The following is a 13,702-nucleotide window of genomic DNA, read 5'->3' as shown; positions in this document are numbered from 1 at the left end:
TGTTATGTACTTTGGTGCTTTAATTTATTGATATACCCCAGTCATTACTTCATGTATAGAAATCCTCATTTCTTTTTATAGCTACGTGTTATTACTCTATTTTGTGGAGGTTCTACAGGTTTTTTTTACTTATTGTCAGTAGAGGATGATTTATTGGGAAACTTACAGATGGAAGCCTGCTCTTGGGCAGTAGCAAGACAGGTAGATCTCTGCACCGTTAGTTCCCAGACCCATGACTTAAATGCCATAGGGAAAGGGTGTACATGCCCTATAGGGACAAAGGCAAGCTCCAGAACAGGCAAGAGTGCTGTGTGTGTCATAGCCTGTAATTTTTGTGATAACATCAAGGTTGCTTTGCTCTAAAGGCAGTATTTATAGTGAATACATGTTCTTACACTAAGGACAGCAAGTAAAGTAGAAATCAGCAGGCATTTGTGAGACTGAGGTTAATCAAAAGTGAACATGGTAGATTAGCATGCAAGATGGAGTCACTGTTGTCTTCCCACCCATCAGTTTCTTTTTTTTTTTTTTTTTTTGAGACGGAGTCTTTCTCTGTCCCCCAGGCTGGAGTGCAGTGGCGCGATCTCGGCTCACTGCAAGCTCCGCCTCCCGGTTTCACACCATTCTCCTGCCTCAGCCTCCCTAGTAGCTGGGACTACAGGCGCCCGCCAACACGCCCGGCTAATTTTTTGTATTTTTAGTAGAGACGGGGTTTCACCGTGTTAGCCAGGATGGTCTCGATCTCCTGACCTTGTGATCCACCCACCTCGGCCTCCCAAAGTGCTGGGATTACAGGCTTGAGCCACTGCGCCCGGCCAGCCACCCATCAGTTTCTACTTTATTCATCCTATTTCTTAATAACCATCTAAAGATTGCCACCCTGCTGGAGCGTGTCTCATGACCATCCCCTTTCTTTTCCCCTTAGTTTCACCCCTATCAATGTTGTCTTATTCACCTTTTTTTTTTTTCTTTTTTTCCTGGACAGAGTCTCGCTCTGTCACCCAGACTGGAGTGCAGTGGTGCAATCTTGGCCCACTGCAACCTCGCCTCCCGGGTTCAAGCGATTCTCGTGCCTCAGCCTCCCCAGTAGTTGGGATTACAGGCGTGTGCTACCACGCCTGGCTAATTTTTTGTATTTTTAGTAAAGACGGCCTTTCGCCATGTTGCCCAGGCTGGTCTCGAACTCCTGAGCTCAGGTAGTCCGCCTGCCTCCCAAAGTGCTCAAATTACCGGTGTGAGCCACTGTGCCCAGCCCTTTTTTAAAATTTAGACTGGCATTTATGTATACCATTTTCATTGTTCATCATTCTTTATTGTACCTCAGACTTTCCTTTTGGAATTTTCCTCCTTGAAACACATTCTTGAGAAGCCCTCAAATGTGCTTTGTTTGGCTTGGAATTCTTTGTTTCCTGAATCTGAACTTCCATGCATTTTAATTTTGGAAATTTTTCTACCATTATCTCTTTAAGCACTATTTTATCTATATTCTTTCTTTTCTCTACTAGAATTCCAAGTAGACATACTTAGACTTTAGTTTTTTTGTCTTTGTGTGTGTTTTGTTTTTGTTTTTTTTAAGAGATGGAATCTTGCTCCGTCGCCCAGGCTGGAGTGCAGTGGCATGATCTTGGCTCACTGCAAGCTCCACCTCCCAGGTTCATGCCATTCTCCTGCCTCAGCCTCCCAAGTAGCTGGGACTACAAGCGCCCACCACCATGCCTGGCTAATTTTTTGTATTTTTAGTAGAGATGGGGTTTCACCATGTTAGCCAGGATGGTCTCGATCTCCTGACCTTGTGATCTGCCTGCCTCGGCCTCCCAAAGTGTTGGGATTACAGGCGTGAGCCACTGCGCCCGGCCTTGTCTTTGTGTTTTAACTAGCATTTCATGTTTTTATCTCTCTCTGCTGCATTCTGGGTAGTTTATGCCATGATAATTTATTAGCTCTCTCTCCTGGATTTATTATTTTCTTTTTAGTTGTGTTTAATCTACATTTTTTTTTTTTTTTTTTTTTTTGAGACAGTGTCTTGCTCTGTCACTTAGGCTGGAGTGCAGTGGCATGATCTTGGCTCACTGCAAGCTCTGTCTGCTGGGTTCACGCCATTCTCCTGCCTCAGCCTCCTGAGTAGCTGGGACTACAGGCATCCGCCACCACGCCCGGCTAAGTTTTTGTATTTTTAGTAGAGATGGGGTTTCACCGTGTTAGCCAGGATGGTCTCGATTTCCTGACCTCGTGATCCGCCTGCCTCAGCCTCCCAAAGTGCTGGGATTACAGGCATGAGCCACCGCACCTGGCATTAATCTACATTTTAACCAGCCTAATGAGTTTTCAACTGTCGTTGATTATATTTATGATTTTTGGAAGGTCTTTTGTTTTTCCCATTCCAATATGCGTGCTCTTTGTTAGGGTATTTTTTTTTTTTAGATGGAGTTTCACTCTTGTTGCCCAGGCTGGAGTGCAGTGGCGTGATCTTGGCTCACTGCAACCTCTGCCTCTCAGGTTCAAGTGATTCTCCTGCCTCAGCCTCCTGAGTAGCTGGGATTACAGGCACCCGCCACCATGCCTGGCTGATTTTTATATTTTTAGTAGAGACAGGGTTTCACCACGTTGGCCAGGCTGGTCTCGAATTTCTGACCTCAGGTGATCCGCCTGCCTTGGCCTCCCAAAGTGCTGGGATTGCAGGCGTGAGCCACTGCGCCTGGCCTAGGGTATCTTATTTGTTCATATTTTCTATTTTTAAATTTATTATAATTTTCTCTATAGCATTGAAATTATCTCTCTTAATGAAAAGTGCTATTCCATTAAATTGATATATCTGCCTATATATTTCCTTATTTCCTCGCTTTTAGCTTATAACGGTTTGTAGCTATAATATGGTTCAGCCACAAAAATCTTTTATACAGGAAGGTCCCCAACCCCTAGTACAAAATCTCAATGAAATAACTGAAAAATAGTAGTATTAAGTCATGGAGTTTAAATTCTTCTTTTCTCATATTGCTGAATTTCTTAAAAGCAAAGTTACCCATTTACATTGCTGCTTCCTCCCACTATTAGGTTTTGCCATTTAATGTTATAACATCAGGAGCACAAACTTCTGGAGGTGTATCGAAGAGATTCCATTTCTTACTTTTAAACATGTGACCTTGGGCATATTAGTTAACCTTTATTTTAGTTCCTCATCTGTAATAAGATGGCTTTGAGGATTAAATAAGTGACAAATAACTTGGCAGATAGTAAGACCTCAATAAATCTAGGCCATTATTTTAAAATATTTTTGTTTGTGGTGGTTTTAATTTCTTCAGTGATGAATGAGACTATTTTCTGAAGTGTTTTCTATTTATATTTTATCTCATGTGAACTATCAGATACCTCCTTTTCTTAAAATAGAAGTTTCACTGCAGAAGCGAGTTGACATAATAACACCAAAAGCACAAGTGCTAAAAGATTAATAAGTTGGACTCCATCACAGTTTCAAAAGTGCACCATCAAGAGAGTGAAAAGACAACACATAGAATGGGAAAAATATTTTAAAATCATGTAGCTGAGCCAGGTACCCACAGTGGCTCACACCTGTAATCCCAGCAGTTTGGGAGGCTGAAGCGGGTGGATCACGTGAGGTCAGGAGTTCAAGACCAGCCTGGCCAACATGGTGAAACCCCGTCTTTACTAAAAATACAAAAATTAGCCAGCATGGTAGCACACGCCTGTAATCCCAGCTACTTGGGAGGCTGAGGCAGGAGAATCGCTTGAACCTGGGAGACGGAGATTACAGTGAGCTGAGATCGTGCCACTGCACTCCAGCCTGGGTGACAGAGTGAGACTCTGTCTCAATAAAGAACTCTAACAGAGTGCAAGCAGTGGTGCAGTCATAGCTCACTGTAACCTTGAACTCTTGGGCTTAAGCCGTCTTCTTGCCTTAGCCTCCCAGCTAGCCAGGACTACAGGTATGCACCACAATGTCTGGCTAATTTCTAAAATTTTTTTTTGTTAGATATGAGGGTCTCATTACGTTGTCCAGGTTCGTCTCAAACTCCTGGCCTTAAGCAGTTCTCCTTCCTTGGCCTCCCAAACACTGGATTACAGGTGTGAAACCACCATGCCTAGCCACCAAATTTTTTAAATGGGCAAAAGCTTTGAAAAGGTATTTTTTCCAAAGAAGATACACAAATTTACATAAGCACACGATAATAGGCTCAACATCATTAGTCAACAGGGAAATGCAAATCAAAACCACAATGAAATGCCTCTTCATACTCACCAGAATGTCTACAATAAAAAAGGACAATAACAAGCATTAGCAAGGATGTGGAGAAATTGGAATTTCATACCTTGTTGGTGGGAATGTAAAATGTTGTAGCCACTTTGGAAAACAGTTTGGCAGTTCCTCAAAACATTAAGCATAGAGTTGCTATAGGACCAGTCAGTTCCACTCATATGTATATACTCAAGAAATGAAAACATGTTCACATAGAAACTTACACACACATGTTCACAGTAGCATTATGTCCAGAATAGGCAAATTTGTAGAGACAGAAAGTAGATTAGTGGTTGTCTAGGGCTGGGGCAGGGTGGGGAAGTTAATGGGTAGTGACCGTTAATGGTTACAGGGTTTCTTTTTGGAGTGATGAAAATGTTCTTAGAGCAGTTGGAATGTAGAAAGACTTTCCAAAATTAATCTCACTGAATTACAGAAAGTAAAGATTAAAATTAAAATTTTCGTAAGTTGTTGACTGTAAATCATTTCACTTTATATTCTTTTGGAAAATTCAAGGATATTAACAAGTCTCAAATAACAAAAGTATATTGTTCACTTTTGATGTAACAAAATAGAACAAAACTTTAATATTTTAAAGAGTGTTTTTAGATATTTCTCTATCTCTAAGAAATAAGGAAAGTTGTTAGATTCATATCTTTCACACTTCATACCAGATGATATAACAAGGTCAATCAAGTACTTGAATAAAGTCACAGCCTTTTATATCTCTAAGAATAAAGGAAACTTACTCGATTCAGATCTTCACCCCTTAGAGTAAGTAAATTACGTATCAATGTGTCTCTTTTTTCTTTATACCAGTTGTAAAGATAATGAAACGTATCAACTATTTGAATAAAGTCATATCTCTTCCTACCTTTAGTAAAGGAAATTAAGTTCAGATCTTTCACGTCTTAGAGTAAACCTTATCTAGCCTATCAGTTTATCTAAATTTACTTTCTCTATTTAACAGATTTACCTTACAAGTTTAACAAATGCTGTTATTTAGAATTAGCAAACATGGGAGCAACTAAAATTAATTAGGAACCACACAAGTTTTGATGAAAAAAAACAAAACAAAGTACTAGCGGATCTCTTGTTCATAACTTGAGACATCTCCTGAGTAGCCTAGCTTAAGTAAAAAGCAAACCATGACAATCTTTCCCCCCAAAACTCAGCAAAAGGCCTTCACAAGGCATTTTGATCACATAAACTCCAATTTTGTCTAAGTAATCCAAGATATTCATAGGAAAACCTGAAGACTCCCCGAGCTAGTCTACTAGATTTATTTTTCCCGGAACACATGAAACTTAACATTTCCTTTTTTTCTTTTTCTTTTTTTTGAGATGGAGTCTCGCTGGTCTTCCGTGCTGGAGTGCAGTGGTGCGATCCTGGCCCACTGCAGCCTCCGCCTCCCGGGTTCAATTGATTCTCCTGCCTCAGCCCCCCAAGTAGCTGGGATTACAGGTGCCCGCCACCACGCCCGGCTAATTTTTCATTTTTTTTGAGACAGAGTCTCACTGTCTTCCACGCTGGAGTGCAAAGGCACGATCTCGGCTCACTGCAACCTCCACTTCCCGTCAAGCGATTCTCCTGCCTCAGCCTCCCGAGTAGCTGGGACTACAGGCGCCTGCCACCACGCCTGGCTAATTTTTGTATTTTTTTTGTGGAGGTGGGTTTTCACCATGTTGGCCAGGCTGGTCTCGAACTCCTAACCTCGTGATCCGCCCGCCTCGGCCTCCCAAAGTGCTGGGATTACAGGCGTGAGCCACCACGCACGGCCAATATTTCCATTTTTGTCGTTAAGTTATACGCAACATGACCAAATCTTAGTCGGTGAGGGAGGGAGGTAAAGACCCTTAAGGGCAAGAAGAGGTTAGAACTTATCAAATTTATGCCCCTCTGGTGGTGCAAGGCAGAGATTTCCCTCATATTTCCAGGGAATTTCCCTCGAATTTTGTTTCCCACCCTGTGAAAGCAGCAAGGTTAGGAAAGCAGGGGCGGGACGGTGGGGGGTAGTTTTATTAAAAGGAAGGAAAAAAAAACAACAGAAAAGCAAAAGGGGAAAATAAACTGAGCCTAATGAGGAGATGCGGCGACGGCGACGGTTCCCCAGGGCAAATACATATGTTTTTAAAAGTTTTTAAACATGTAGTTTGTTCAAAAATAAAAACCATTTAAAAAATAAAAAAAAAAAGAAAATTTTCTAAAATTAGATTGTGGTGATGGTTGCTCTACTCTGTAAATATACTAAGAACTACTGGAATCTTTCAATGAGTGAATTTATGGTATTTAAATGACGTATTAATGCTGTTTAAAAGAAAGAATCCAGTTGACATATTTATCTCTACTCCTGTACATTCATCTCTTGCCCAGATCATTGGTTAGGAGTGAGATAGATATATTTCATATGGTGGCCGTGCGCAGTGGCTTATGCCTGTAATCCCAGAACTTTGGGAGGCCAAGGTGGGTGGATCACCTGAAATCAGGAGTTTGAGACCAGCCTGATCAACACAGAGAAACTCCATCTCTACTAAAAATACAAAATTAGCTGGGCATGGTGGCATATGCCTGTAATCCCAGCTACTCAGAAGGCTGAGACAGGAGAATCACTTGAACCTGGGAGGCGGAGGTTGTGGTGAGCTGAGATTGTGCCATTGCATTCCAGCCTGGGCAACAGAGCAAGACTCTGTCTCAAAAAAAAAAAAAAAAAAAGGTGTATCTCATATGGTAATTCCTACTGTTAGGAAATAGTATATTTCAACTTAATGGATGTTTCATTTTGGTATGATGGCTGATAATTTCAGTCTTGGGTTCTCTAGGTTCTGTGTCCCCTATTACCAGCTGTGTGATTCTTGTTTGTCTACATTATATTATAGATTGTTCCTTTGTCTATAAAATTAGGGTAATTTTTGCTTATCCAGAGGATTATTGTGAACTTCCAATAGAAGTGAGACAGCATTTTGAAAGCTGTGTAGTCCTAAATAAATACACAGTAGTGTTAAGATTCCTAAAGTTCTCTGTATTTTCTTTTCATAGGAGTGAAACACAAATCTTTTCTAACAGCTGAGGACTGCTTTGAGTTGGGCAAAGTGGCCTATACAGAAGCAGATTATTACCATACAGAACTGTGGATGGAACAAGCCCTAAGGCAACTGGATGAAGGCGAGATTTCTACCATAGATAAAGTCTCTGTTCTAGATTATTTGAGCTATGCAGTATATCAGCAGGGAGACCTGGATAAGGCACTTTTGCTCACAAAGAAGCTTCTTGAACTAGGTATGTTATCTGGGCCTAATTTAAGGTTATAGTTATATTGAGGGATATATATTCTCTATTTTTCTGTCTTTCCCTCATTTATATATGGTATTTTCTTACTTGTTAGAAGTCAGGAGCTTTACTTGTTAAATATACGCTATCTTCTTTATTCTCAAAGTAAATGATGGCTGATTTTTCTCACCTAATAGTCCTACAACATTGGTTGTGTTCCTCTGTTCTATATTCTCCAGGAATTTCAAAATTGAAGCTAACGTAACTAACTCAGTCAAAAATGTTTGTTTACCATGTTGCCATTTTAATCAGTTTCCTTTGAAGGATGTTTTATTGCATTTCATATTTTAAAATAAAGTGATGTAAAATAGATGGGCTGAAAATATATTTATCATATTCAAATGTTGAAAAAATATACCTTAGGAGAATTTTATCAGTAGTACTTTGAACAGAGATGTAGTGTTTCTTCAAGTATGGCCCAAGCATCACATGCATCAGAATTACTTGGATATTTGTTAGAAATGAAAATTTCTTGATCTCTACCTTAGATCTACTAAATTGTAATCTCTGGAGATGGAGTCCAGAATTTGTATGATAATAAGTTTAGGTGGCCTCTGGTATATAATGAAGCTTTAAAACTTTAAAAATTATTTTTACAAAATAGGAAAATATGTGCATGTTAGAATCAAACAGCTCAAAAGGATTGATCTGCTGAAAATGAACTTTAGATAATTGGGTTATTTCTTAGTTGGGTGATAATAAATCAAGATATTGGTTCAAATAATCTTTTTTCCTTTCAGTATTTTCCAGTGGTATTTCCTCTTGATTTAAAATATGCTTTGTACTCATTATAGAAAATTTATTAAAACAGAAAAAGATACAGAAGAGTCATCTATAAGCCGTCACTCAAAGACACCTACACATTTGTTTCCTTTTAGTGTATACTCCTCTTCCCTGCACACACTTTTCCTTTGCTTTTACAACATTAGGTTAATATTGGATATCATAACATTTATTGTGAGCAGTTTCTGAAGGACAAGAAATATTTTACAATCTAAGCCTAGGTATCCTAAACAGTTACTGTCACAAGTGAAGTCTCTATATATTCTTCTGCCTTTTTATTTTTATGTGTGTGTGGTTCTTTAGTTTTTTTTTTTTCCTCTCAGATGGGCAGCTTAGTCTTCTTTTCTTCTACTAAAAGGTAGTTCAAAATTATGACTAGCAATTCTGAGGCAGTTAGTGGATTCCAGCTTATTTGAAAATTATATCTTTAGTTTCCCTTTTCCTTCTTACTTAGAAATTTGGGACTGAACTTCACTCAGCCCTTAGAAGTAGGCTACATTTATAATGTATCTGTGGTAAAGGTTGCTTTTGAATTGCTTATCCCCTGTCTTCCTCATGTGATTGTTTTTCAGTCTTGGAAAAATCTTTTTCATTTCTTAAAATAAGTAGGATGAGTAAGATTTTAAAATTCATTTGACATCAAATTGAACTTAGTTCCTTTAGCTGATTAGTAAATTCTCAAAGTAAAAGCACCAGTTGCCACCTTTAAATAAATGGCTGTTTCTGTCTCCAGAGCTGTCTTTTTTGAGACAGAGTTTCACTCTTTTTGCCCAGGCTGGAGTGCAATGGCATGATCTCGGCTCACTGCAACCCCCACCTCCCGGGTTCAAGTGATTCTCCTGCCTCAGCCTCCTGAGTAGCTGGGATTACAGGCACCCATCACCACGCCCAGCTAATTTTGTATTTTTAGTAGAGACGAAGTTTCACTATGTTGGTCAGGCTGGTCTTGAACTCCTGACCTCAGGTAATCCACCCACCTCAGTCTCCCAAAATGCTGGGATTATAGGCGTGAGCCACCAGGCCTGGCCCAGAACTGTTTTTATATAAGTGACTGTATGTCCTGATTTACTTGGGGGCAGTAGTAACTTATACCTATTATTTTGGTATAATAATTTTTATTAGTGCCTCCTTTCACTCACAAAAGCAACCTGGTTTGGAAGATAAATTATAATGTCTCCTATTTTTATATTACTGTATTCTGATGCTTGAACAAGTGTGAACTTACCCATGGACATGCTTTGTTTCTCTTCTAATAGATCCTGAACATCAGAGAGCTAATGGTAACTTAAAATATTTTGAGTATATAATGGCTAAAGAAAAAGATGTCAATAAGTCTGCTTCAGATGACCAATCTGATCAGAAAACTACACCAAAGAAAAAAGGGGTTGCTGTGGATTACCTGCCAGAGAGACAGAAGTACGAAATGCTGTGCCGTGGGGAGGGTATCAAAATGGTAAAGTGGAAAAGCCAATTGTGTGTATGTGAATGTGTGTGTGTATGTGTTTGTACACAGTTCTGGAGAGAATCAGTTATTTTATATTTAAGCCTATGTGATAAAAATCAGAATGACTGCATTAAAATATTAACAGTATGTCAGCTTAGGCAACATAGACCCCATTACAAAAAAATTTAAAAATGTGCTGGGCATGCTGGTGTACACTTGTAGTCTTCATTACTCAGGAGTCTGAGGTGGGAGGATCACTTGAATCCAGGAGTTCAGGGGTACAGTGAGTTATGATTACACCACTGCACTCCAGCCAGGGCTACAGAATAAGACCCTGTCTCTAAAAACCTTTTTTTTGTTTGTTTGTTTTGAGACGGATCTCACCCTGCCGCCCAGGCTAGAGTGCAGTGGTGCGATCTCGGCTCACTGCAAATTCCGCCTCTTGGGTTCAAGCGATTCACCTGCCTCAGCCTCCTGAGTAGCTGGGATTACAGGTGCCCGCCACCACACCTGGCTAATTTTTGTATTTTTAGTAGAGATGGGGTTTCACCATGTTGGCCAGGCTGGTCTCAAACTCCTGACCTTGTGATCCACCTGCTTTGGTCTCCCAAAGTAGTGGGATTACAGGCGTGAGCCACTGTGCCCGGCCTAAAAAAACTTCTAAAAAAAAATTACAGTATACCATTATCTCTCTGTGGGTGCCACATTTAATATGTTCCAATTATTAGTAAAATAGCTTTAAAATAAAGCTTGCAAATCATATACTATTACATATGTTTGTGGCAATATTACCTTTTTCATTTGATCCTTCCAGGGTGAAGGATCAAGTAAGTTTAAAGGAAGTGATAGTTTTTCTTATATTTAATGCAAGAGATATTTCAGCAGTATTTTTTTTTTTTTGAGACAGAAATCCACCCTATCACCCAGCCTGGAATGCAGTAGTGCAGTCTTGGCTCACTGCAACCTCTGCCTCCTGGGTTCAAGCAATTCTCGTGCTTCAGCCTCCCGAGTAGCTGGGACTACAGGCATTCGCCACCATGCCTGGCTAACTTTTTTGTATTTTTAGTGAAGATGGGGTTTTGTTATGTTGGCCAGGCTGGTCTCAAACTCCTGACCTCAGGTGATCCTTCCGCCTTGGCCTCCCAAAGTGCTGGGATTATAGGCGTGAGCCACCACACCCATCTGTTCAGCAGACTTAGAGATAACACTACTCTGTGCATCTTATGAGATACAACAGATTCATCTATACAATAATCCCTTGTAGTTTTGCTCCTAGTTAATCTTGACAAGATTGCTTAGTGAAATGCTTTAGTCTGTTTAATACTGAAAATGCAGAAAGTTTTTAACAGATTTTGTCTTTAATGTTTCTTTAAAATGTATCTATAAATATTACTTTATTGTATATGTATTTATAACTCAGAATTCCAGTTCTATAGATGTTAATAGATATTAGGCCAAAAGCAAAAAAGAACAAAGTCTGGGGAACATTTGTTAAACAAAGTTGAACATAGGTTTTTGTTTAGCCTCAAGACTTCTCAGAACCTTTTTATGATAATATGCATTGTGATATGATATACATTCTTTCTCAATTTAATTGATTATGGAACCTTTTGAAAAGGAATTTCATGTGGTATTAGTTTTCAGCTGAACGCAGGCTTGCATAGAAGGAGTTAGTGAATTTTTGGAGTAAGTACTTTTAAGTGTAAACATTTGAAAAGTGTTTAACATTTTCTTTACTACTGGTAAACTCAAGCAGGGCTTTGCATTTTGATTTTGATGACTGTTGGCAGCTTAATCACTAACAGCAAAGTATACAATACCTATGTTGACACTTTCAATAGGTTCATGGAGTCCTAGGAGGACATGCTTGAGCTAATGAGTAAATACAAAGATAGTGACACTGTTAGACTCATTAAATATTTTCTTCTCTTTCTTTTTTTTTTCTGAGATGGAGTCTTGCTCTGTTGCCCAGGCTAGAGTGCAGTGGTGCCATCTCGGCTCACTGCAAGCTCTGCCCCCCGGGTTCATGCCATTCTCCTGCCTCAGCCTCCTGAGTAGCTGGGACTACAGGCGCCTGCCACCACGTCCAGCTAATTTTTTGTATTTTTAGTAGAGATAGGGTTTCACCTTGTTAGCCAGGATGGCCTCGATCTCCTGACCTCGTGATCCACCTGCCTCGGCCTCCCAAAGTGCTGGGATTACGGGTGTGAGCCACCACGCCCATCCCCTCATTAAACGTTTTCTTTTCTGTTTCATTGCTAAATATTTTAGTATGTATCTTTTGAAGATACAAATTCAAAATAACTACAATACCATTATCACTTAAAAATTCACAAGTTTTGTAATATCAAATATCTAGTGTTCAAATTTCTGCAGTAAGCAGAAATTTTTATTGCTCTTAATAACTCTTAAGGAACAAAATAAAACTGTAGATATAAAACAAGAATCTGCTAATTTCCCAGTTTGTTAATGTAACACATACTGAACTTTACCTAAGATCAAAAGAACATTCTTGCCAGGCACGATGGCTGATGCCTGTAATCTCAGCACTTCGTGATGCCAAGGCGGGCAGATCACTTGAGGTCAGGAGTTCAAGACCAGCCTGGCCAACATGGTGAAACCCCATCTCTACTAAAAATACAAAAAGTTAGCCAAGCATGGTGGCAGGGCCTTGTAATCTCAGCTACTTGGGAGGCTGAGGCAGGAGAATTGCTTGAACCCAAGAGGTGGAGGCTGCAGTAAGCCGAGATCAAGGCATTGCAATCCAGCCTGGGTGACAGAGCAAGACTTTGTCTAAACAAAAACAAAAACAAAAAATTCTTTTTCTCAGAATAGCTACATTCATCTCATCATTATATAAAAGACTTACTAAAAATTAAAGCCTTGGATTTGACTCTAGGTAAAGTGCATGGAGAATAAACATGAATCATTATTTGTTTTAGTATATTATTAGTATAATAATTGAAACAGACTACTCCTATTCCTGCTTATGTGACATACTTGTTTTTGTTTTGTTTTGTTTTTTTGAGACAGCATCTTGCTCTGTCACCCAGGCTGGAGTGTAGTGGCATGATCATGGCCCACTGCAACCTCTACCTCCTGGGCTTAAGCAATCCTCCCATTTCAGCCCCTCAAGTATGTGGGACTACAGGCAAGTGCCCTCATGTCTGGCTAATTTTTTAAATTTTTTGTAGAGATGAGATTTCGCTGTGTGACCTAGGCTGGTCTTGGTCTCCTTGGGCTCAAGTGATCCTCCTACCTCAGCATCCCAAAGTGCTGGGGTTATAGGCATGATCCACCATGCCAGGCCTGACATACTTGTTTAATTAAGAGAAGTAGGCAACAAAATAACTTATTAATAATAATACATAGATGATTGAAGGGAATTTGTTTTGTTGACTGCTCTATTTTTATACCGCCTAATAAAAGCGTCTGGGATCTTTGTTTAATAATTTATTTTTCTTTTTCAGAGCTATCCATTTTTTATTTTGCCCTTAAAAAATTCCTTTTTTTTTTTTTTTTTTTTCCACAAGCTTTTAACTGTGAGGTATTTAGGAAAACCTAGTTTTTTTTTTTCTTCTAGAAACTTTTTGTCTCTGGGTGCTTTCCAGTTACTTTGTGCCATTTAGAGCAATGCCAGGCATTCATTTAATATTTTCATAAACATGGCATTTTTTTCGTATTTAAACATTTGAACTTTATTTTGATGAGTGAAGGGTTAGAAGAGATACACTACCTTTTTCCTTATTTAAGGCCTTGCCTCTCTCACCCAGAAAATAATCATTAATACTGTATTTAAAATTCTGAACATCCTGTTTGAGGCAAAATATTTGCAGAATACTGCTTCTTTTGTATATTTTTCCAGAGATACTCTGTATATGCAAGCATGATTATTG

The 13,702-nt window shown here is 39.4% G+C and overlaps 1 protein-coding gene across 2 annotated transcripts in view; it reads left to right on the top strand.

The window, feature by feature from the left end:
• Positions 1-13,702, top strand: part of LOC116463680 (prolyl 4-hydroxylase subunit alpha-1) — a 93,165-nt gene that overhangs the window by 39,561 nt on the left and 39,902 nt on the right. For both annotated transcript variants that reach the window (XM_058434801.1, XM_058434802.1), the window contains exons 6-7: positions 7,289-7,528; positions 9,619-9,815. In XM_058434801.1, coding sequence (XP_058290784.1) covers positions 7,289-7,528; positions 9,619-9,815 — 437 coding nt within the window. The remainder of the gene's footprint in view (positions 1-7,288; positions 7,529-9,618; positions 9,816-13,702) is intronic.

The sequence above is a fragment of the Hylobates moloch genome, unplaced genomic scaffold (assembly GCF_009828535.3).
Source record: "Hylobates moloch isolate HMO894 unplaced genomic scaffold, HMol_V3 SCAFFOLD_52, whole genome shotgun sequence".
Classification (NCBI taxonomy): domain Eukaryota; kingdom Metazoa; phylum Chordata; class Mammalia; order Primates; family Hylobatidae; genus Hylobates; species Hylobates moloch.
This window is presented reverse-complemented; position numbering and strand designations above follow the sequence as displayed.